Consider the following 24,510-nt stretch of genomic DNA (forward strand, 5'->3'; position numbering starts at 1 on the left):
TGCCGATGAGGGGGACACGGGTTCGTGCCCCGGTCCGGGAAGATCCCACATGCCGCAGAACGGCTGGGCCCGTGAGCCATGGCCGCTGAGCCTGCGCGTCCGGAGCCTGTGCTCCGCAACGGGAGAGGCCACAACGGCGAGAGGCCCGCGTACCGCAAAAAATAAAAATAAAAAAAAAAAAAACAGGAAGAGGAAGAGAGTCTTGATGCTATGTTGTGGAAAACTTCCAATGTGACAGGGACAGAAGAGGCTTTAGAAGAAAGAATATGCCCCAGGAGGTAGTTGAAACCTTTCCAGATGCCAGCCACAAGCACAGAGGAGATTCTGCTCACTGCACAGACAGGCAGCCAAAGCCAGGTGTTTGGGCAGCCTCCCGAAGGACCCACGGAAGACTGTTATGTCCGGGACTTTGGGTCCTTGCCTTGGAGCACTGAGCTGGCCCTGGGACTCCTAGAACACAGGAGCCATAATGATTTCTATCCACCAACATTTACAGCCACAGTATTTCAGGAGTCAACCTGTGGTCTCTTTCTATCCAAAGAACAGCTGATGTCCAAATCAACCTCTTTTTTTTTTTTTGGTGAATGGAAAGCAAAAAACAGCCTATTTAAGGTCTCTAGGAACTGCAAGGAGAGAGAAGGATGAGGTCTGTGAACAAGAAGGAAGCGACTGTGTGACGCTGTTTGATTAAGCTGCTGGCACAGAGATACATGGCTGAGTCCCCAGGCTCCACTGGCTGGATATTCAGATGGGAGTATGAGCCCTCAGGTCTCTCAGCAGAGACCCAATCATTAGGCATCCCCGACGCCTCTGGTGCAGCCTTGTTTTGAAAGTAAATCAAAAGCTCTGGGCCCTGCCCCAGTGTCTGTCAGTCCAACAAAGGGAAACATGACCAGAAATTGGGTCACACCTGAGAACTACAGCTTGGCCCCTCCCTGTGACCCTGTGCCTGGGGGACTGGGACAGTCCAGCTCCTGTGTGACCTGTGGGGACAGAAGTTGGGGACAGTAAGGAAGAACATACTTGTAATCATCACACACACACACACACACAGAAGACGGAGGCCCGCTTATGAGTAGGAAGGAGGCGTAGTCCACAGTAACAAGGGGAAAGTTCATAGTCCGTACCTGGACAAGCTCGAACAGAGACACCCCGACCGTGTTCACAATTCTCCTGGGAAACAGGGGTGCCCAGAATTGCCTGACCACCCAGTGGGACCTTGAACAGGAACATGGGCAGGAGTTAATCACAACAAAAGGAATGGTCTGTGTCCAGTGCAGAGGCAGTAGCTTCTGACGTCTCTTAGATGGGACGGGACATGACCCAGATGAGGCAGGAGCAGCCTGGCTGGAGTAGAGAGGGCCGGAAATCTGAGATCAGGGAGGTGGGAAGACCTGCCCCGCCAGGGGAAGGCAGGAAAGAGCAGAGAGCACGTAAGGGCCAGTCTGGGGGAGAACCTTCCAGAGAAACAGAAGTGAGGTGCCTGGGGATGGACAAGAGGATCTAGATGTATGTGATTTACCAATAACGTTCCCTCCTGGAGGCCTCAGACTCAGGCTGATGGCTACGAGTCAGAGCTGGGGCAGCATCTTTCTGGGCAGCTGCAGAGGAAAGACAGAGAGTGATGGTGGGCACACATCTGCAAGGCCATGGAGTCAGGTCTGGGCCGGCCGAGGCCACACACTGAGGGTCACACTGCAGGCACCTGGCACCCAGGGCTCCAAGGCTCCAGGTGCTAGGAGCCTGCAAGGGGCTCTGCTGAGTCCCGGGGTGCAGGGCCTCCCCTGCCTTTTTGTGCAGAGAGGAGGTGGCCGTGCAGTGCCGTGGAGTAACTGCTGGCGCAGAGGTACACAGATGTCTGGGAGTGGGTGGCAGCCTCCAGTGTGAGAGGGAAGTTCTCGAGGTTTGATCTGGAGACGCTGTACCCGTTGGGGACGTCTCCTTTGTTGATGTTGCCAGTGTTAGTTGAGTAATGGATCAGCCTCAGCCCGTGTCCCAGGTCTTGTCGGTACCAGTACATATAGTTGTGGTCCAGATCCTGGGCACATTTCAGGGTCGTGCTCTGTCCTGTCCTCAGGACCCGGAATTTTGGGTCCTGAGTGACACCAGCATTCCCTGGACCTGTGGAGAAGGAGAAGCTGATGCTGCAGACACAGGGGACACGCTTGGTGCCGGGACCCCGAAAGGGACCCTTCCCCGGACTCACCTGCCTGCAGGAGACAGAAGGTCACACAGCACAGGAGGCTGGTGCCCATGGCAGGGCAGGCCGGCAGGCAGAGGGGTCTTCTGTGTGTTGAGGAGAGGGCAGAGGGGCTCTCCAGGGAGTCATTCTGAGGTGTCACTGTCCCTGCCTGGCCCCAGAGCCAACCCGTCACAGGGGGCCACGCCCCTTCCCCCAGAGGCTGAAATGAAACATGAACCTCCAGTGAACAGCTCAGAACAGGAAGAACGCGTTCCTCTGAATGGATGCCTGTCTTACAAGTTTTGTTAACTTTTCTGTAAAACACTTTGTAACTTTATGTGTATTTTATCCCAGAGATAATTCTTCATTAATACGTATATTGGTTTCATTTATCTAATCTAGTTTTGAATTTTGGGGAAAATCCTTATGGCTTCCTGCAGCCCTTTATGACTCATGCATCCCAAATACTCTTCAAGTGTCTGTTTCTACTTTGTTTAATTCATCACAGTCCTGGTCCTGTCCTTCCACCTACAGTGATTCTTCTGGTATCTGGTTTCCCAACCTCAGGCTCAGCAACATTTGAGGAATCGTTTGGCTCTATTTCTCATCAATTCACCGACAGGGGCAGCTGCAACTCCTTCCTGGTCACCTGAGCACGTGCTTCCTGTGTCAGGAGGGGACATCTAGCAGCAGCAGAGCCACATCACGCCTATGACCAACCTTCCTTTGTGGAGAGATGGTTGCCCAGCACCGCAGATGACATGTTAGCACAGAGGAATACAGACGTGGGAGGGACGGGGTGAGAGGTGGCAGACTCCAGGGTAAATGAAAGATGCTCTGTTTTCACCTGAGACATCCATTCCACGGGGAATACCTCCTGGTGTAGCAGCTGCCATTAATGGAGTCACAAATATCACAGAGCCCCAAACTGTACCTTGTTGCACATAACCCCACCCTGAGAAGGACCCCGTACTTGCTGCAATGTTCTGCGGCCGTGATATTCATTCTAAATAAGTTTAGAATCACGGGCCCTGCAAATTATGTAGCTGGTCCTGAGTACATGATTTTGGACCTGTGGGTACTGCCTGATGTGCCGGTTTCCCTTGAGCGTGACCACATGTCTGGGGTCTTGGTGACTTGGCATTCCTGGGGTCTGGGAGAGAAAGACACAGAAACTAAAGTCAGAAGCAAAGAAGGATCCTGATGTAACCACAACAAGAAGCCTTGATCTGGGGCCTGGCAAGCCCCAGAGTGGTTCCACATCTGTGCTCAGACATCCCTAGTCCAGGAGACAGAAGGACACACAGCATGGGAGACCGGTGCACGGGCAAGGCCAGAACAGAAAGGGGGACTTTCCAGATCAAGGCCTGTGTCTTGGATACTGGGGGTAAAAGCCAAGGGAACCCTTCTCCTGACGTGAAACGATCTCTCACCAAAATTGCTACTGCCTGTTGTCTGCACAGCCCAGCACACAGTGTATGAACATGAAGCCTTGCTCTGTGTGTCTCATGGGATCTCAAAATAATTTCCTGGGAGATGATGACTGCTTATCAAAATATCATTATACAATGATTTCTGGGAATGGGTGCATGAGCAAAGAAATTTCTAAAAGTGAATAAATAAATTTTACAAAAACAGCCTCTACCACCTGGCAAGACCTTCTGATGGTCATTTTATCAAACTTTCCATCCCCAGCGAGGACTGTCCCTGAAGGGGATATTGCGTATCACATGATTTCAAGCACTTTTTTTAACCATAACGCTTTCCAGTAGCACCTAACTGCCTTAAATATTTAGCTCTGTGCTAAAGAGGAATTGTTTCAATGGTTAGAGACCTTAAATTTTCACTAAAAAGATGCCTGAGCAAAACGAATCTATAGTAACAGAAATCATTTATTTGGTTTTCAGGGATGGACAGGGACATGGGAAAGGGGCATGAAGGAACTTTCTGGGAGATGGAAATGTTTCTATATCTTAATAGGGTAGCTATTACATGGGTATATATGTATATATTGAGCAAAACCATTGACCTGTCAATTATAAAGTGTGTAATGATTATTGTATATACAGTTGATCCTTGAACAACACAGGTGTGAACTGCGTGGGTCCACTTTTTAATAAATACATACTACAGTACTGCAGGATCTGTAGTTAGTTGAATCTTCAGATGCAGAACCGCGGATACGGACATTCAAGTGTGAAGTTATATGTAAATTTTTGACTGTGGGCTTGGGGGTGGCTCAGAGCCCCTAGCCTCTGCTAAACTCCACATTGTTCAAGGCTTAACTATAATTCATCCGTCAATAAAGTTGATTTAAAAATGCCTGATGAGGGATGTGTATTACATGCTCTGGTTAATTTCATGTAATGAATCATCGGGCATAAATATTCACCTTTCTGTGACTTCTGAAGTCCTCAACTACAGGCAAACTATGTCCATCTCTATCTTTGCCCCTGGGAAACGGTGGAAGAGGCTGTCAGAGAGTAGCCAAGGGAGTCAAGAAATGCAGAGTTCTGTTATGTGCCAGGTACTTCACGCTTGCTAAATTTTTATGCAACCTTGGAAGATGGTGCGATGGCTAATGTAATGTGTCAACTTGGCTGGCCCACAAGTATTTAGTTAAACACTATTCAGGGTGTTCCTGTTAGGGTGTTTTTGGAAGAGATTAACATGTGAATAGGTAGACTTTAATATTAGACTAGATTAACATTTGAGCTAGTAAAGCAGATGACTTTCCATAATGTAGGTGGGCCACATCCCATCAGTTGAAGACATGAATAGAACCGAAAGCCTAATCTTCCCAGGTAAGAGAGAATTGTCCAGCTGATGGCCTTCACTGGAACATCGGCTCCTTCTGCCTAACAGCCTCTGAACTTAAACATCAGCTCTCCCTGGATCTCTAGTACCACCAGCCCAGCTGCAGATTTTAGACTTATCAGCCTTAAAAAAATGTGAGCAACTCCCTTAAATTATGTATATATACATATACACACACACACACACACACATATATATAATTGTTCTATTGGGGGACTGTTCTATAGGGCAGGGACCACAGGTGTTGAGGACAGACTTGAGTCTGCTTCCTTGCTCTGACAGTTATGAAATAGGAGATCTGGGCAAGACACTTCTCCGCAGATATACAAACAGGTAAAATAATATTTATTATGCATGCTCTTTGGGAGCATTCATACATATCAAAGAAATAATACCTGCGAAAGGCTGTCTGCTTTACCAGGGCCTGGGAGTGGTTGGCTGGCGGTCAACGCCCTCACGGCCACTTCCTGAGCTGGGGCAGGAATGTTTTTGTACCAGAGGCAGCTGATCATGCAGGGCTGAGTCTTGGCTGCTGGCACAGAGATACAGGGCCGCCTCCATCAGCTCCAAGGAGCTCAAGTCAGGCTCAGAGCTAGAGTCACTGAACTGTTGGCCTGAGAATCTATCTAGGATGTTTCCTTCTCCTCTCTCTTCCCCTCTGTAATACTCAGCTGGGAACTGATGGCCCTGGCCCAGGGCCTGTTGGTACCAGGACACAGAGAGGTGTCCAGAGACAGGGGAACATCTCAGTGTCTCTTGCTGTTGTCTTGATTTGATCACGTATTTTGGGGTCTAGGTGACTCCAGAATCCACCGGGCCTGTTGCGGGGAGACAGAAGGAAGCTGAGGGCAGAGCGCTGGGAAGCCCCCTGGTGCAGCCCTCATCGGCTTGTATCTCGGGATGGCGAAGGCATATCAGAAGTTTCCACACTGTGCCCAGGACTCACCTGCTCCCAGGAGACAAAGAGTCACACAGCAGAGGAGCCTGGAGTCCATGGCAGCGTCAGGAACCAGACAACTCCTAGCTCAGGGCGGGTGTCCTGGGGTGAGTGGTCTAAAGAGCTGAACCTCCTGTTTCCCTGGTAGGAGATTCGCCCATGATGTCACTGCCCTGATGTCTCTGCAGGCTGCCTCCTGGTCCACTGCACCCCTTGGCAGGACCCAGGCAGGCTACTCTGTGCCATTCCCTGTCCTGCACAGCCCCTCGGCAAAGGGTGGGTGTGAGGTGAGTACCATCGCCACATCCCCGTGTGCCCACGACACACTTGTTCTCCTCTGCCTGCCCCTGCCTGATAACAATCACCCAGTCCTCCCCAGCCATCCCCACCCCTTCACCGTCCACTTCCTTTGCAGTCTCCTGGGGACGCCTGCTTGGCACATCCTGGGGCTCCAGATGCATCTCCACTTCCCTGAGCAGTGAGAAGGCCGTGCTCACTCCTCCTGTCCTGGGTCCACTCAGTGAACTCAACCAGGCCCCCTGATGCAGGCATGTAGCCAAGGTTCCCTTAAGCTGCCCTCTCCTGGGTGACTGTCAACCCCGTCAGCGCCATGAGTACCCTGGGCCCACAGTGCCTACGAGTGGCCAACTGTCCACGGTATCATGGATTTACAGCTTCTGTCTAAATCAGGAATAGAAATTCCCCACAACCCCACCTGCAAACCACTACACACACACACACACACACACACACCCCCCGTTCTACTGCCTTCCCAGCCTGGCTAACTTAGGGTTGATCTTCAAATCCACTCTTAGCCTGTGGAGGTGAAAGATTGTACGATCCATTTCCATTAAGAAGCAAGCACTTGCCGCACCGTTGCAATGACGGCAGTACGCTAAGGTGGAATAATAGGGCATAAAAATAAACACGGATGATTTCAAGTGAAACCAGGCTGGAAACGTGGATTCCATAGCTCCTTCTGACTAATCGGATCCGTAGTTTCCAGATTTTATATTTAAATTATTACCAAATTCTAGGTAGTGCATTTTATAAAGAGGTTTTATGCATATTATCCCATTTATTTCTGAACTCATAAAATCCCGAAATAAACAACCATGTCAGCGGAAGACCTAACTGGACATTTCTCCAAAGAAGACATACAGATGGCCAAAAGGCACATGGAATATGCTCGACATCACTAATTATCAGAGAAATGCAAATCAGAACTATAATGAGGTAACACCTCACATCGGTCAGAATAACTATCATCAGGAAGTCTACAAATGATAAAGGCTGGACAGGGTGTGGAGAAAATGGAACCCTCCTCCACTGTTGGTGGGAATGTAAATTGGTGCAGCCACTATAGAGAACAGTATGGAGGTTTCTTAAAATCTAAAGATAGAGTTACCGTATAATCCTGCAATCCCATTCCTGGGCATAAATCCTGACAAAACTATAATTTGAAAAGATACATGCACCCCCAATGTTCATAAGGCACTTTTTACACTAGCCAAGATATGGAAGCAACCTAAATGTCCATGGGCAGATGAATGGATAAAGATCTGGTATCTACTCAGCCATAAAAAAGAATAAATAATGCCATTTTCAGCAACATGGCTGGACCTAGAGATTATCATAGTAATGAAGTAAGACAGACAGAGAAAGACAAATATCATATGATATTGCTTATAGGTAGAATCTACAGAAAAAAGATACAAATAAGCTCTTTTACAAAACAGAAATAGACCCACAGACATAGGAAAAAAACTCATGGTTACCAAAGGGGAAAGGTGGGGCGGGATGAATTAGGAGTTTGGGATTAACATGTACATACGACTATAAATAAAAGAGATAAACAACAAGGACCTACTGAATAGCACAAGGAACAATAATCGATATTTTATAATGACCTGTAAGGGAAATGAATCTGAAAAAGTATATATACATATATATGTGTGTGTGTGTGTGTGTGTGTGTGTGTGTGTGAATCACTGAGCTGTACACCTGAAACTAACACAACAATGTAAATCAACTATACAGACAAATGCAAAGAAGAGATTGAAAACATCCCACCTCTAAATTCTGAAATTGTTATAGTTCAGAGATTAGGGAAATTGCAAGAGAGGGGCAGTTTGGATTCAAACCCACGTTTAACTATAAAACCTATATATATATATAGTTGTAGTTTACCTTATGTTAGGGCCGAAAGTAAGCTCATCGCACGAGATGAATTGTGCCGAAGCACAGCAGTAGAGGGCTGCCGCTCGCTCAGGCAAAACAGCGCAGTCTGTCCTGCTGTGGTAGCTTTTATTAAAGCATTATCTAGGTTTACATTTTAAGACTTGTTTTTTTAACATTTCAGAAATGCCAAAGCAGCAACATATGCTTCTATTGATTATACAAGCAACAGTGGGCTTTCTTGAAGACATGCCGTGCTTCGTCCTTGAGCGCAAAAGCAGCACAAAGTTCCCACCATTATTTTGATTATACTGAAGTAGCACAAGGACATTTCCTTGCGTTCCCACCATTCTGATTATACTGAGGACATCTCATGGATCAGTGCCCAAAGCACTCAATGCTTCTTCGCAGGCCCCCGGTTTGCCGGGGGGGGGGGGGGGTTCAAAGCATTCAGGACTGTTTGCAGTTCTGGCTTATTCGCAGGCCCCCAGTTTGCCGGGGGGGCTCAAAGCAATCAGGACTGTTTGCAGTTCTGGCTTATTCACCAGCCCCCAGTTTGCTGCGGGGGTGGGGCTCATGGGTCACGTCTCCTTTCTATGTCCTCAGTTATTCCACTACATATATATATATATATATATATATATATATATATAAAATTAACACTTTACACTATACTCACTGGGAACTATATCAACAAATGTACTTTGATCTGAAGAGGGCTGAATATGGAATATTATGATCAGACTTAACACTGACATAAACATACCCAGAAAAGGAAATGTTAAAATGTTCACACAAATTGGAAGCCTGGGCTTGGGTCCAGTTGTTCATACATAGGATAAATGCCTGAGTTGTGCTGGGAAAAAAGTATTCCATGCAGCTATATATAAGTGGGCATTACTTAATTCATTTCACAGGTGTCAAAGGGTATCAATTATATATTGGTAAAAATAAAGTTCATTCAGTTTTAGGTAAAAATAAAAGACACACTTTTCATTTTCACCAAGAATTTTATTGAACAATGTATTCATTCACCAAATGAACTTTTTGGCCAACCCCAGTATATACACACTTAGCTTTTCCTATGAAAGTAAAGGGAGCAAGGTAGTTTTTATAGATGAAATTGTGTCTCCCCGAAATTCATATGTTGAAGCCCTAAGCCCCACTGTGAATGTGTCTGGACTTAGGGCTTTGAGGGAGGTAGTTAAGGGTAAATAACATAAGGGTGGGACTCTAATAAAACATGACTGGTGCCCTTAGAAGAAGAGGAGGTGACACAAGAGAGCTCTTTCTCTGTGAAGCACAGAGAGGCCACGTGAAGACATGGGGAGAAGGCAGCTGTCTACAAACCGGAAACAGAATTCTCACCAGAAACCAGCCCTGGCACCTTGATCTTGGACTTCAGGCCTCCAGAACTGTGAGAAAATAAATGTCTGTTGTTTAAGCCACACAGTCTGTGGTATTTTAATTTGGCAGCCTGAGCAAACTAATCAATAGTATAGAGCCCTGAATGTCAGGATAAAAAGCAAAGAGGAAGGCATGTCCGAGCCAGTGCTTGAAAGATGGGCAGTGCCTGGTCCTGCTTCAGGAGGAGAGAGGGCCCCCTAGGCCATGGGCAGAGCAAGGGCAGATGAAGAGGATTGAAAAGGCATCGGTGTTTCAGGGAATTTTACAGGGCTATTTGGTCACAGAGTATCACGCATCCTGATGCCCTGGAGCAAATAGAATCTGGGTGGTGAAGTGTTAAAAAGCGATTCCAGGGAAGCAGAATTGATGTGGGGAGCCCTTGCCTGTTTATAATCAGGGGAGGCCTGCCCTCATCTCTGGGCGGGAGGCACGCATCTTCGCCCTGAGGAGGCGGGACTGGGGTAAGAGGTCAAGAAGGGACAAGTCAGAATCATGTCCAGGCTTCTCACACCATCATCACATCATCTGTGTGGTGATGACCTCACCTGGGCCAGCCCCCAGGTGATGCTGGTTGTTATAAGGCCTGGCTTAGTATTTTCTGGTGATTGAAGACCTTGGGAGAGGAAAGGAGGAAAGAGATCATGTTACAAATAACACAGTTTTTGCTTATTTTGTAGCTCTAGCTCTGTTCTCAAGCATCTCAGCCATATTTTCTGTCCTAGACTTTCCCCAAATCTCCATTTCTTCTCCCTAAATTATATAAAGCAAACCCCTGATTCTATTAGAATCACACATTTATCAAGTAATTTTGCTCCCCCAATGAACTCTCTCTCCCTGAAAAAGAGCCCGCCGGCTATTAAGTTACAAACTCTCCTCTCCCTGGTAGCATCGAGTGTCAGGCCCAGAAGGTCATGTTGGAGGGAACCTGCCGATGTAGCCCCAGCCTCTGAACACATCTTCTTGGCCTCTGTGGTCCCTCCTCTGAGCAGCACAAGAGCCCGTGGCTGCTTTCCAGCGCCCTCAGTCATTTTCCTTTCCCACTGCAATCTCTGAGCTCTCGTGCATCTGTCACCTCTGAGGTTGCCCCCACTGGGGCAGGGAGGTTTGCACAGAACGCGGGTGACTCAGCAGGGCTGTGTTAAGCTGCTGGCACACGGGTACAGGGAGCTCACGTTCAGCTCAGAGCGAGCATCACAGAACTGTTGTGCTGAGAATCGACCCGGGAAGTTTCCTTTTGCTCTCTGCATATTTTCATAAAACTCAAAGAGGAACTAGGGGCCCTGACCCAGGGCCTGTTGGTACCAAGACGCAGTGCGGTGCCCAGACATAGGGGAACACCTAGTATCACTTGGTGTCCTCTTGCTTTAATCAGGTGTCTTGGTGTTTGGGTGACTCCAGAATCCACTGCACCTGCGAGGGAAGGAACTGGGGCTGGAGAAAGAACGCAGGAGAGAGCCCGATGGACCCCAATGGATTCAGGCACTGTCAGGCTTAGAACACAGATGCCACGCCTTTACCAAGGATGGACCTGCTGCCAGGAGACACAGAGCCACACAGCAGAGGAGGCTGGAGCCCATGGCAGGAAGGGGCAGAGCTGGGCATGTGTCACCTTGCTCAGAGCTCTGGTTCTCTGAGAGCTGAAGTTCTGGGCATCCTTTCTCTGCTTGGAGGTTAGGCAGTGATGTCACTGCTCTGACGTCATTGCCTCTGCTGGTTCCCATGAGCCTGGCCTCCCTTTCCAGGTCAGCTGATTCAGGAACCCTGCTTTGTCCTGCAAAGCCTCTTATGTGACATGTGGGGCTGGACTGAGCTGGCCTCAGCGAGGCTGGGTGTAGGCCACGTGCCCATCCCCACAGCTCCTTTGCTTTTCCTTTGAGGCAGGTGTTTCTCTACCTGTACCTGCCCCCTCCCAGCTCCACACCCTTCACTTCCCCTTGTAACCTCAGAGACTCCCTCATCACTGCATAGGTGAAGTTCATGGCTCCCATCTGGGACAGCACACCTGTAAATTAGTGTCTATGCTATTAAGCCTTCCAGAGGATAAAGCCACCAAACAAAGCTGTTTCTTAACCCTCCTGGTCCCAGGCACCTAGCTCTGTCAGCTTGCTCTGCCCCAGAAACTTTTGGAGTTTGGCAATTCCACAGCGCCCCCACGTGGTCTATGGGTGGTAACCAAAACATTGTCTTTGCCGTGATGTAATAATTATGGGATGTGTTTAAATTAGAAACTATTTCACTGTTTGCCTATTGCACTTTTTGTTTGTTTGTTTTTTGTGGGCTTTTTGCTTTGTTTTTCCTAAAAGGACACACACACACACAGGCACTAGCTGATTTGTGATTTTGTATTTTAAGAGAAAAAAGAAATGTGGCCATGGTGGAAATGTTTTGACTTTGAGAAGCTTTTGACGAGGGAAATGGTACAAACCTGGTCTAGGTTAGGTGAGATGCTAAAGTTGTTTTTCCTTAGATAACCTAGGACAGCTCGCTTAAAGCAGACCACTTAGGTCTCTTTGCAAGGTCCCCACTAATCAGCTTACCCCAGAATGAAGAAAATAATACTCCCTGTTTCTGTACTGCTGGAGAATTTCTTTATCTTCTATGTCTCTCTTTTAGAAATCCTCTTTTTGCCTCTGTTCATTGATAATAATATAATGCCCATTTGCCCATCTATGTATAAATATGTGTGTAGATAAATTATATTTCTCTAGGTTTTTCTTTGATGCCCGTGTGGGAAATAAAATATTCTAACCTTTTGCAATTAGTATGCTAGAAAGGAAAGGCCAGTCTGGATTAATGTAGGATAACAAAATAAACAGGAGGATTTGGGAAAACAGAATCTGAGAAGGACTCGATTCCAGAGCCAGTATCTCCCATTTGCTACTTCTGACTTTTAGTTTACTTCCAACCCAAGTTTCTTTACATATTTACATTTGACTTACCTGTTATTCAGTTTTACATAGTGCATTATATAGAGTGAATATAGATATTCTAATGGAATCTATGTCTTTACTTCAAAGTCCAAAGGCAACAAGTCCATCAAATACCACTGAGAAGAGATCACTGATCCAGCTGCATGTGACACTGATGGGCAATGCATCAATGTCATCAATGACTAGTTGCTGTGCCAACGAGCCAGGAGTTACCAGTACCTCTTATAAGATCCACCCAGTGGAGGAAAATTCCACCCTGAGTGATGCCCCATGGATATAAACTAGATAAAATTATCTCAAGCCCAGATGGGAATGTCCTATAACTAAATATTTTTTCTGAATTTTGTGCATACATAACTCAAAACCTTTCACAATAGCAGCTGATGTGTCTTATGGAGTTTCTAATGGTAGAGAAGGAGAAGTTTCTACACAAAATCATAGAAGTATAAACAATCACTATAAATCACACTAAGCAAAGTGTGTTTCTCAGTTTTAAGGAACACTTGGCATGGTTTGGCTTCAGTTAGATAAAACTGCCGGATTGCCAATCAGTTCTTAACTACTGATATGTGAAAAAAACCAGAACATCTAAGATTGCTTAAGAGATGCCTGAGACCCCATGATAAACAGCCATTACATTTCAGACAGGAGGAGCCCAGCCAATATTATAACAACGTGTGAAATATGAGGGCACTGAGTTCTGCATCCTGCTAAAATTGTGAACTAGCGCCATCTCCTGGCTCCTTCTCCAGGGAAACCTGATGAGGCAGGAAGCAAATATGAACACTAGAGACTCACCAAAACCAAGAGAATATTCTGGAAAGATTGAGTCTATTTGGGGCTGGAATACGAGTAAGATGAGAGGTGAGCCCAGGAGAGCAGTGAGACAGCAAGATGGTAAAAATAATTGAAGCTCTGCTCTTACCCGACCTCTTCTTTGCTCTGAGACAATCTTACCTGCATTTTTACTGCAGGAATCAATAGCAGGATAAGTGATAGCATTAAAGGACTGAAAACAAAAAAGATAACCAACTGGACAGTATATATCCCCAGAAAGTGAATTACTGAACCCGACGAACCAAGAATTTATAACAAGCATGACAAATATACTACGTGAAGATCTGCGATATAAACAAGAATATAGAAGATGTCTACCACATAAGAAAATTTAAGGTCAACTTATCGAAGATCTTACCAGCAGCCCACCCAGTATATTTTACATCAGCATTTCAAAGTGCTGTATTATGGGGAAGAATGTTCATGTTCTCGAATTCTCTAAAAGAAGCCAATGTTTCATGTAAACACGAAGTTTTCCTTCCAGTAGGAACTAATATATATTACCCTTTTCTTAAAATAATGACTCCTATCATCAGGGGATTTTTTCCCCCATTTTTATAAAAACAAGGTTTCAGCTAATACATTTATAACCCAGATAAGATCTGTGAAGCTCTCTCTTCTTTGAAAACTAGGTGAAATTTCTTAGAGGTTATAAATTCCAAAAGCTATGGAAATTCAAAGCCCTTCCAGAGATCTCTGACCATGCCCATGGACACTTGTATTCTCCTGGTCTTCTCTAACCCTGTCTCATTACCTGTCCATAAAGCTAAGACCTTTTTGATTTCCTCAACAAAATTATGTACATCAAGATCCCGTGAGTTTAGTAGAGTCTAATGAAGATTTGGGTGGTTCTGTAAAGGAATCGTATGATGCGGAACACAGATTTTCACCATTTGCCTCTCATCCTTACCCACTGCACTCCCTTCCAAGACTTCCCAGAATCTGAAATTATTCTACCTGTATTATATTGAACAGTGTCCTTGGAGTTTACCCTGCACACTTAGCACTTCTATTAAAATATTCTCATCAACAATACTTTCCTCCCTAAGAAATAGGGTATAATCTCTTTAAGACACTAAAATTTAACTTTTCTGCATTCAAAATTATGGTTAACCAATTCTTTTTTTGAATGGAACTCATCTCTATTCAAAGACTGTCTGTTTCTAAATTTTAATTTAAGCTGTTCTTTCATTTTATTATTGTGATAAAATATATATAACATAAAACTTACCATCTTAAGCCTATAGTTTAGTGGCATTCACATTGTGCTATCATCACCACTTTCCATCTCCAAAACATTTTCATCTTCCCAAAATGAAACTCTGTATCTGTTAAATACTAACTCCTCATTCCCTCCCTCACCCCAGACCCTGGAAACCTCTATTCTGTTTTCTGTCTGTATGAATTTGACTACTCCAGGTGCCTCATATACATGGATACAAACACAATTTGGCCTTTTGTGTCCAGCTTATTTCACGTAGCATAATGTTTTCAAGGTTGATTCATGTTGTAACACGAATCAGAAAGTCGTTGCTTTCTAAGGCTGAATAGTATTCCATTGTACGTATACATCACATTTGCTTTATCCATTTATCTCTTGGTTGGACAGGTTGTTTTCACCTTTTGGCTATTGCAAACAATGCTTCTATGAACACAGGTGTGCTAATATTTGTTTGAATTCCTGCTTTAACTCCTTTGGGTATATAGCCAGGAGTGGAATTTCTGGATCATATGGTAATTCTATGATCAGTTTTTTGAGGAATTGCCACACTGTTTTCCATAGAGTTTGCACTATTTTATATTCCCGTAACAACGCAATAGGGTTCCAATATCTCCACGACCTCACCAACGTGCGTTTTCTGTTATTTTCTTTACTCTCACTCTCTGTTTGCCTGGGGCGGGAGTGGTGGCGGAAGGGCTTCTGTTTGTCCCCTGTTTAGTGCAGGTGCCTCTTGAAGGAGAACCACCTTGTTCCTTCTCAGAACTGAGTGCCTGTGACTCTGCAGCCCTGTGGCATCCCAGCTGACACAGAAGTGCGGAGACTTCCAGCTTGTGGTGGCTGACCCCATTGTCGGGGGGAACATCTCTGTATCTTTTTGAGACCAGTAACCTTCAAATACTCCAGGGACCGTAAGGTTTGCTCTTTCTGACTAACGGATCAGCCTAAGTCCCAGTCCTGAGTCTTGTCAGTACCAGCACAAGGCAAAATGGTGCATTGTCTAGGACTGTTCAAAGATCAGCTTCTTTTCCATCTCCATAAGGATCTTGGTATCTGTCTGACCGGAGCATCCACGGGTTTTGATAGGAAAGGATATGTAAGCTACGACAGAGACAAGGAAGCAGATGAAGGAAATAACAAGGATCTGGAATTGGGAAACCCACATCAGGAGTTTCCCTCCTGTTTTCTGGACTTACCTGCTCCCAAGACACAAGAGGCCACAAATCAGAGAAGCCTGGCACCCAGGGCAGGTCAGGGAGGGAGGGGCGACCCCCTGCCCAGTGGTGTTCATAGGTGAGAACTGGCTCTCTGAGCCTCTTCACGATCTGATAGCCAGGTCTTCCTGGGACATCAGAACTCTTACAGGTCCTCCAAGCCCAGAATCCCCTCTTATGTGGCTCAAAATTAGTCACTGTCTCTTTCTCTTTTCTAAAGTAGGGCCATGCTCCGTGAAACTGGGTTTGGGGACTTCGCTCATGCCCTAGCTTCTCTGATCTTCCTTTAGGCTATCACTCCTCTGTATACACTTGCCCCTGGGTACCCAGTATGCTCCTTCAAACTCCCTCCCTGTCTACTTGTCTTCCCAGTTTTGAAGCATTTCCCGCTGTCTACAGAGAGCTCTGCTCGTATTCTCGCAGTGGCTCAAGATCGGCAACCGATCTGCCCGACAAAAGTACAAAGCTTTCTGAACTCCTCACTTCGTGCAGCTCTTTCTGCCCCTCCCCACAGCATCTTGCGGTTCAGTGGAACCACAGTGCCTCCTCTTAATAAATTGGAAGTGTTTACGTCGTCAGCCGGGGCAGGAAAGTTTCCGGTAATTTCCTGGATGTCTCACCAGCATCCTCCCCGGAGCCCTCCCGGCTTCCCGTGCGGTATTTCCCAGCTGAAGGCAGCACTAATCACGACTCTTCCGAATCACCATATTGCCGTCCCTTCCCCCGCTTCCACTTCTTTTCCAACACAAACTGAAGCAACTGAAACGCACCTTCCTAGCAAAGATCAGGAATGGGGCACTCTGTGCTCTGGGAAAACCGGCAGAACAGGCCTTCAGATAGATATTTTCAGGAGAAATTTTCAAGAACCTGGATTCTTGCATCTTCCCATACTTCGAAAAGCACTAAAACGATGAACTAAGGTGTCTGTTCCTTGTGACCAGCAGCAGCCTTCTACCGAGATGTGAGCTTGGGTGCAGGTACCCTTTGCCAAAATCACAGATACGCTCACATCCCCCCGCCAATGCCTTTCAGAGCAGTTTCTCAGAGCTCTCTCAGAGTCTGTCTCCCCGGCTTTATCCCTTGGTAAGACATGGAAGAAACCTGACTCACGGCTTTTCTGCAACCATGGCAAGCCACATGCAAGTTCCTGCACATTTTACAGACGGGAAAAGGAAGATGGGAGGTCTGCAGTAAAAAAGGGTCCAAGGCTTTTCACTGACTGAGTCGTTGCCAGGAAAGAAGAGGAATCTTTTTCGTTCTCTTGGGCTCTGCTACCATCACAGGGCTGGAGAGCTCCACCTTCTGGTCTCCCAACTCTATTTAACTGGGGCTTCTGTTTATTAATTTTTTACATTACACAGGAAGGTCACATATTCACAAATACACAAAATGTGCTAGCTCTGAGCCCTAAGTACCCACATTACCCAACGGCTTGATTCCATATGAATTCCTAAGGAGCCCCAGGCTTGTTTATTGTTTGTGAATCACCTTAAGCTGAACCCAGCAGGGGTTGACCCTTCAGGCCACGGTCTTTCAGGTTGCTTCAGGGGCTTGTGTTTCTTCCCAGCTGCCTGGAAAACCGGCCCTGTCTGCTGCTTCCAGGGGTCAGAATGTGGGGGGAAAAGGGGGGCACGTACTCAGCCACTAGTGGTCCCTCAGGGAGGAAGGGTAGGCGCCCCTTCACTCTGGGCCACCCTGTTAGGGAGATCCACTAGCAAAACCCCATGAGCCACCATGACCACCTCTCTTAGCAGACATTTCTCCTATTAGCCACAGCTGTTTGCCCAAGCCTGCAGCCTCTTCCTTTTCAGGACTCTGAGATGAAGCCCATGTTTGGGACACAGGTGGGGTAAGTATAGGTCTCACCTTGTTGTTCAAGGGTAATTATTAACAGCACCACTTTCACTCCCCTAACAATATGAGACTATACATCTCCTCCTCATTTTGCATGTTCTCTCTATGGTGTTTCTGTCTTAGTAGCCCCAGCACATCTTTTCTAGAGGAACTGGTGATTTCATAACATGAAGGAGATTTCTTTAGGGTAGGATGACCCCGCATCATACATGACCCTAAGATTGATTCTTCCTCTGAGACACATGGGGTCCCTGCGATGCACTAGCCATACTTCCCAAATCTTGGGGTGAGGAAACTTTTGTTGAAAGGAAAGAGGGAAGGAAGGAAGGAAAGGGGAAGGGGGGAGGGAAGGAGGGAGGGAGGGAAGGAAGGGGGAGGGAGAGAGAGAGAAGGAAAGAAAGAAAGGAGGGAGGGAGGGAAGAAAGAAAAAGAAAGAAAGAAAGGAAGGAAGAAAGGAAGAAAGAAAGAAGAAAGAAAGGAAGGAAGGAAGGAAAGGAGGGAGGGAGGGAGGGAAGAAAGAAAAAGAACGAAAGAAAGGAAGGAAGGAAGAAAGGAGGAAAGAAAGAAGAAAGGAAGGAAGGAAGGAAGGAAAGGAGGGAGGGAGGGAGGGAGGGAGAAAGAAAGAAAAAGAAAGAAAAGTGTGTAACCAATATAAAATACTTAATTCACTAGCACAACAGTACCGATTTATTTCTCTAACTGAATACTTGAGGTCCACCTGCCTTATTAATGGGACATCCAGTATCTCCCTTGTGAAGTATTCTCTGCATCATTCCTCCAGCCAGTTGTTCAGGAACCCTCAGGTCTTAGCCTCTGAGAAGTCAGTCCTATCTTCGCCCATCATGCCCAGAGTGAGCAGTTCACGCCAGTTGTGGGCACGGGAAGTTCTGTGGGCGTTTGCTCTTGCCCAGTGTGTCCTCTGTGGTGACCTTCTTGTTGGCCTGGATCCCTGCTGGCCCAAGAGCATGAGATCACATTCACAGGGGCAACCACTGTTCCCCAAAGAACCTCTCTGTCCTGGCTGGCAGGGTCCTGAAGTGCTTCTGCCTCAGCTGCCTACTGTCCCAGAACACCCCTCTCCTACCGGTACTAGGCTCTGGCGTTGAGATCCTTCACCTTCTGGAAAGTTCCCAGTTGGGGCTCCTAGGTATCCCCGTGCAAACCCCTCCCCTCCTCTCCAGTAAGCCAATCTCCACTCAGAGATGGAAGGAAGGCATGTTCTGCTAAATAGGAAATAACACAGAGACCAAAAGAGAATACACAGGTCTCTCTGTAGGCTCCCCAGGTCACTCACTGGCTACACCTGTCCCATCGTTGGGGTCCCCGGCCACATTCTGTGGTGTCTGGGAACCTTTCCCAAATACCACAGCCCCAGATATCCTGTGCAATATTTCCTTTTCTGCTAATTAAAGTTAATTTTGACCTCTGCTACTGGGGAGTAGCTGCAGTCCCACCACACATTCCCCACCCGCCTTGGGCAGGGCAGGGAGGCTGAGAGCCTGGGGAGAGCAGCGAAGCTGTAGGGTTGGTGGAAGGGCAGGAAGCGTCTCTGCAAGGCCGTGGCTGAGCTCCCGGCACAGAGGCACAGGGCCGAGTCCCCCAGCTGTGCAGGCTGGGTCTTCAGAGTGAGGCACACGCCATCAGGCATCTCAGCTGAGAAGTGATCCTTCAAAAAGTCTGCCTTCTCTGAAGACACTTTGTTATGGATGGACATCAGAAACCCCATGCCCTTTCCTGGGGTCTGTTGGTACCAGAAGAGATACAAACAACAGGGCACAGGACCACATCCCAGAGTCACATTCCGTCCCATCCCTGTGACATAGTGGCAAGGGCTTTGGCTGACACCAGATTCTCTGCGTCCTGTGGGAGGACAGAGTCCAGAAAGAGAATGAGGCAAAAGTTTGGAACTGGCCTTAGGTCCAGGGAAGGAGATGGGAGTTTTCCACATACCCCCAGGAGACAAACGATCACCCAGCAGAACCTGTGGTCCACGGCAGGGGCGGGGCAGGGCTGAGGTCTCCCCAGTGGGGCATCAGGTCTTTAGCAGCCCAAGCGAGGAGACTCTGTGATGATGTCCTAGTCTTGGGCAGCACCCACAGACTCAGGAGTGCCCACACAAGTGCCTCGTGCCAACGTGGACACAGGGTGCTCCAAGGCTCAGCCCCCGTGTGCCCTGGAGCGTTCAGGCTCCCACGCCCCGAGTGAAAAACTGCAGTTGCAGAGGGACCCTGGGAGAATACAAGCTTCGGGACAGTGAGGCCAGGTATGAAGACCCAGACAGACAGGCGGGACCCACTCCCCTCTCTAATGGCCAATTCAGAGCCGCAGTCCAGAGGCGTGGACTCTGTGTGTCACAATCCTGAGCCTGATGACTAAAATGTTGGGAGTGAAGAGATCAAACGAAAACAAAAAATAACCCTACGAGTGTCAGTGTGGAGAGGAAATCTAGGGAGACGTTGAGACCTGAAACCTAAAATGACATTTCAGAGCAAGGGAAGGAGGGTGGACGAGAAAGTAAGCACCCAGCCCAGCGCGCTGGCTCTGAACTGAGGGGCGCAGGGGCCCGCTGACTGCCTGAGGGGTGGAGAGCAAGCGTCTGTGCAGATTTGGCGCTTTGATCAGGCTGGGGCTCGGGGTCTAGCCTTGGGTGGGAAAAAGAGAAATCGGAGAACAGACGAGCCAGGTTATAGAATATGGGTTTGGTGAAGACAGAGAGACACAGCTTTCTCACACCCGTTTCCCAAAGGCTGGGTCTCTTACTGTCCTTTGCGGGGTCTCCAGTCCTGGGACCCTTGCCTGGAAGTCCTTCTCTGATTCCCCAAAGCTCCGTGCTGCTCAGCCCTGGGAGGCCACAGCCTCGGCAACAGGGAATCCTCGGTTCCTGAAAAGAAGAAGCTCAGAAGTCAGGTACCTGCCGAGCTCCCAGCAACGCACTTCCTCACAGGGCGGCGTCCTTCCTATCCTCTGGGCCCGTGTAGGGTGTGAGTCCTGGCTGCAGGCATTCGTTTAGAGGATCCCTATGAAACCTTAAACCAAACCATCCACTTTACAGCAGGCTTGTTTATTTCACGACAAATAAAGCATTGAAATAGTAGATGGGGATGTGTTTATCTCTTAACCAGTTGACAGGGCAGAGTCACACTCGGGTGAAAAAAACCCCCACTCTAAAGATGCAGAATAGAGAGTCGCCACAGGGGTCGACTTGGGTATTATGGGTTGAGGCTCTGTGGGGGGTCTCCCTGTCCCTGGAGCATCCTCTGCAGGAGAGAGGAGGGAGCCTTGGTGCACATGCAGACAGCTGACCCTCCAGGACGCAGGGCTTTGTCAGCCCTTGGCTGCTGGGTTGTGCAGCCCAGAGAGCCATTACAAGGAGCAGAGCCGGCAGATACAGGGTTCAGCCCTGGGTACAAAGTCCTGCTCTGAAATGTCAGGAGCCCATCACTCCTCACTGCCTGCTGTAAGCAACAATCCAAGCCCGTCGGACTCTATGGCTGATCATACAGGAGGCGAAGACCTGAAGAGCTAGGGTTACAAAGACAGAAGGATAAAGAAGCAAGTCTGAAAGCATTAAGGCTGGAATGGAAGAGAAGCCAGCGAGGGGCTGAGCCCCTGAACGTGCAGCCGGCGGAGTGAACTAGAGAATAGGAATCCCAACGGGATGGGGGATCCGTGGTCCTCAGGGGCAGGAACAGCTGGAGACCCTGGTGAGGGAATGAGGTGCTTTGAAAAAGGTCTGAGCATAGTTGGAGCTGGGATCTGGGCTGAGATCCAGGGTCTAACTTGGATGGAAGGGGAAGTCAGAGAAAGACACCTTTTAGAAGGAGGATTAGTAGTACTGCTGCGGCCAGAAGGTCAAGTGTCTCATGAAAGACTTCCCAGGGGCGCCAGCCAATTGGAAAATCCTTGGAACAACTTAAACTTGAACGTCTGTCCTCTATTCACCCAGAGGCACAATCTTGGTCAGGACAAGCCCGGCACAGACTGCTGGCGTTTGTGGGGATCTGAGCCCTGCCGTGCCCCATGAACCTGCGGGCAGTATTGTGGTCTGGGATTTCTGTCTAGGGTCTAATGGGAAGTGGCAAACGGTGCCTTGGCTGGTCCCCTAGCTTCCTGGCTGGCCCCTAGAGGTTTGTGCACAGGAAGGAGTTGGCTCTGCAGGGCTGTGTCTTTGCTGCTGGCGCAGAGATACAGGGCGGAGTCTTCCAGTTTCAGGGTGTCCACGTGCAGGTAGATGCGGGAGCTGTCTGGGCATTCAGGCCAGAAGCGACTTGGAACAGTCTCATTGCCAGCAAGTTCCTTGTAGTTGTAGGCGAACATGAGCTCCGGCGGCTTCTGAGCTCTCTGTTTATACCAGTACATAGCATTGTGACCCAGACGTTGTTCACATCTCAAAGATTTCTTATTTCTAGTTTCCATGATTAGGTATTTTGGTATCTGAGTTATTTCCGTGTCCGCGGAGGCTGCTGGGAGAAAGGGACAAAATTCAGACAAAGCCCAGAAGGGGAGGTGTTGATGCAGCCGCAGGGAAATTGTTGGGGGTCCGGGGGCAGCCCATGTGAACGCACGACTCACCTGCTCCCACAAGACAGAGGACCACACAGCAGAACAGCCCGCAGCCCATGGCGGTGTCAGGGTCGAAGTGGCATCATCTAACTAGGATGCCCCGGGGGTGGGGGGTGGCCTCTGGTCTCCTTGGCCTTGGTTGGTGCTTTTGCCTGTGACGTCAGTGTCCTTGTCAGTCTCCCCAGCCCCAAGCGATGTTTCTTCCTTCCCCTTTTATGCCTTACATAGATTTTTATAGAAGGTGGACTTGAATGGACTGGGCTGAGATAATCCTCTGACAGTTGCTCTTTTGCTATTAGCTGCCCTCCTTATTATATAGATTCTCCCTCTGTCCCCTCTCCCTTACAAGAGCCCCTCTCAGCAACAGACCATACCCCCTTGAAGAGATCTCCTTCCTCCCCTGCTCAGTCCGAGGCAGGACAACACTTAAAACGTCCTTTCCCTCAGTGTCTAAGCTGGCTGGAGCCCCTTTGCCCAGTTGCATGGAGGGAGGAAGATTGGAAGGCTGTGGTCCTTTTCTGTACCAGTGCTCATCATTAAAAAGGCACGACTGTGGGGTTTCCCTGGTGGCGCAGTGGTTGAGAGTCCGCCTGCCGATGCAGGGGACACGGGTTCGTGCCCCGGTCCGGGAAGATCCCACATGCCGCGGAGCGGCTGGGCCCGTGAGCCATGGCCGCTGAGCCTGCGCGTCCGGAGCCTGTGCTCCGCAACGGGAGAGGCCACAACAGTGAGAGGCTCGCGTACCACAAAAAAAAAAAAAAAAGGCACGACTGTGATGCCAGCCAGGAACCAGACATTGGGAAGAGTGCTGAGAGGGGGCCATAACAAGGAATAAGCCACTCTCTGGCCCTGTATTGAGGGTGCAGGGCTTGGCTGGGCTTAAAGCAAACAAGTTGCCCCAAGTAAAAGAGCGCAAGACGTCCGGTGCAAGACAAACGGAAATCGATTTGAAAATGACTTCAGTTTAGTATCTTTGAGAAGTCTGCAAACGATGCACGCAACTGATGTAAGCATGAAGCCTCAATGCCCTGCTCCCCTCCTCACGCCCTCCCTCTACTCACTCCCAGCCCCTCCCCCACCCCAGTCTCGGCGGTCTCAGTGGAGCCACAGCGCCGCCTTGTGGCCAAAGCTGCGCATTTCCCAGATCACAGGCCTCTTACCAGCCCGCGTCGGCAGGCAGCCCAGATCCCTCACTCACTCCACTGACCCGGAGCAGCTGTGATGGGTACGAAACTCCAGGAAATCATGAAGAAGAAAGAAGCACCTGAAACAACCAAAACAGTCGGCAACAACACCATTCATCCACTTATCTAGGACATTCAATTTTTACTCAGTGGAGACTGGTTACGTCTGGATTCTTAGGAATGAACAAAATGCAGCCCTGCAGATACTACCCCAGCCCCTGTGGAGCTTATAGACCATCTTGATTTGTTCAACAAATACTCATTGAGCAACAGCTAGGAACAAGCACAAAACTTCAACACGTTCACCCCCAGAATTCTACTGCCGTGGGTAATTCAGTATAGTCACAGACAACCACTAGGGAATCAAATGTAGCTTATATGAAGTTTGAGAAATGTGTCCAGTATTTCAATCACTTCATGAATGTGACAGCATATTTCCTCAGCTATTACAACATGGGGACTGAATGCAAACGATCTCCAAAGCCCCGTGCATTTCCAGAATGTTAGAAACCAAACCAGGCCCATCCGATCCACAGACAGTTTTCCAATCTGGGACTAGCTTGCGTGATCCACCATGAGTCTTTCCTACTTCACACTATAAATTGCTTATGCCTTTTGTCCACTTACCTATTGGAATATCATCCGTTTTCTTAAAACATACTGTTATGCCAGTATTGAGTTTTCATTCTAGAAAATCTGAAGATACGAATAAACACAAAAATGAAATGATCTACAGTTGCTAACTATAACATTTGTTTATTGTTATATTAGATATTTATTACCAAGTTGGAATAACAAGAATCTATATAAATCTATGTTGGGACTAGGGAGGGTAGTTATCCATGTGTAAAGTCAAGAGTTGATAAGTGAAATGTTTTTTAACCCGGGGATGTGCTGGGTCAGGAAGAAAATACTAATATTTTTCTAATAATAATAAATAAATAATAAGTAATAAGTAATAAATTTTATCAGATTTTTCACTGTGGCCCACGAAACAAAAAGATGTAAGGGTATATGGGTTAGAATTTAAGCAAAGTGGGTTGGATATTCTCCTCCTGAACAGGTTACATATATGATGGACCTTAAATCCACTGCCGTTGGAGATATTCCATTCTTAGATAAGAACCAAAAATTAACCCTAGTTAAAAGGCCAACATTGTTACTATTAACATCATTATGATGGCCATT

General features: G+C 47.7%; 1 pseudogene and 1 gene segment (V, D, J or C); both read right to left on the reverse strand.

The window, feature by feature from the left end:
- Window positions 1-616: 616 nt before the first annotated feature.
- On the reverse strand, window positions 617-2,255 carry LOC115851937 (uncharacterized; annotated as a pseudogene).
- A 19,385-nt stretch (window positions 2,256-21,640) lies between these two features.
- On the reverse strand, window positions 21,641-22,196 carry LOC132597846 (T cell receptor beta variable 4-1-like). The segment is given in 2 exon segments: window positions 21,641-22,035; window positions 22,148-22,196. Coding segments are annotated over 2 exon segments (444 nt in total).
- Between the last annotated feature and the right edge of the window lie 2,314 nt (window positions 22,197-24,510).

This window comes from Globicephala melas, chromosome 9, assembly GCF_963455315.2.
Source record: "Globicephala melas chromosome 9, mGloMel1.2, whole genome shotgun sequence".
Taxonomy (NCBI): domain Eukaryota; kingdom Metazoa; phylum Chordata; class Mammalia; order Artiodactyla; family Delphinidae; genus Globicephala; species Globicephala melas.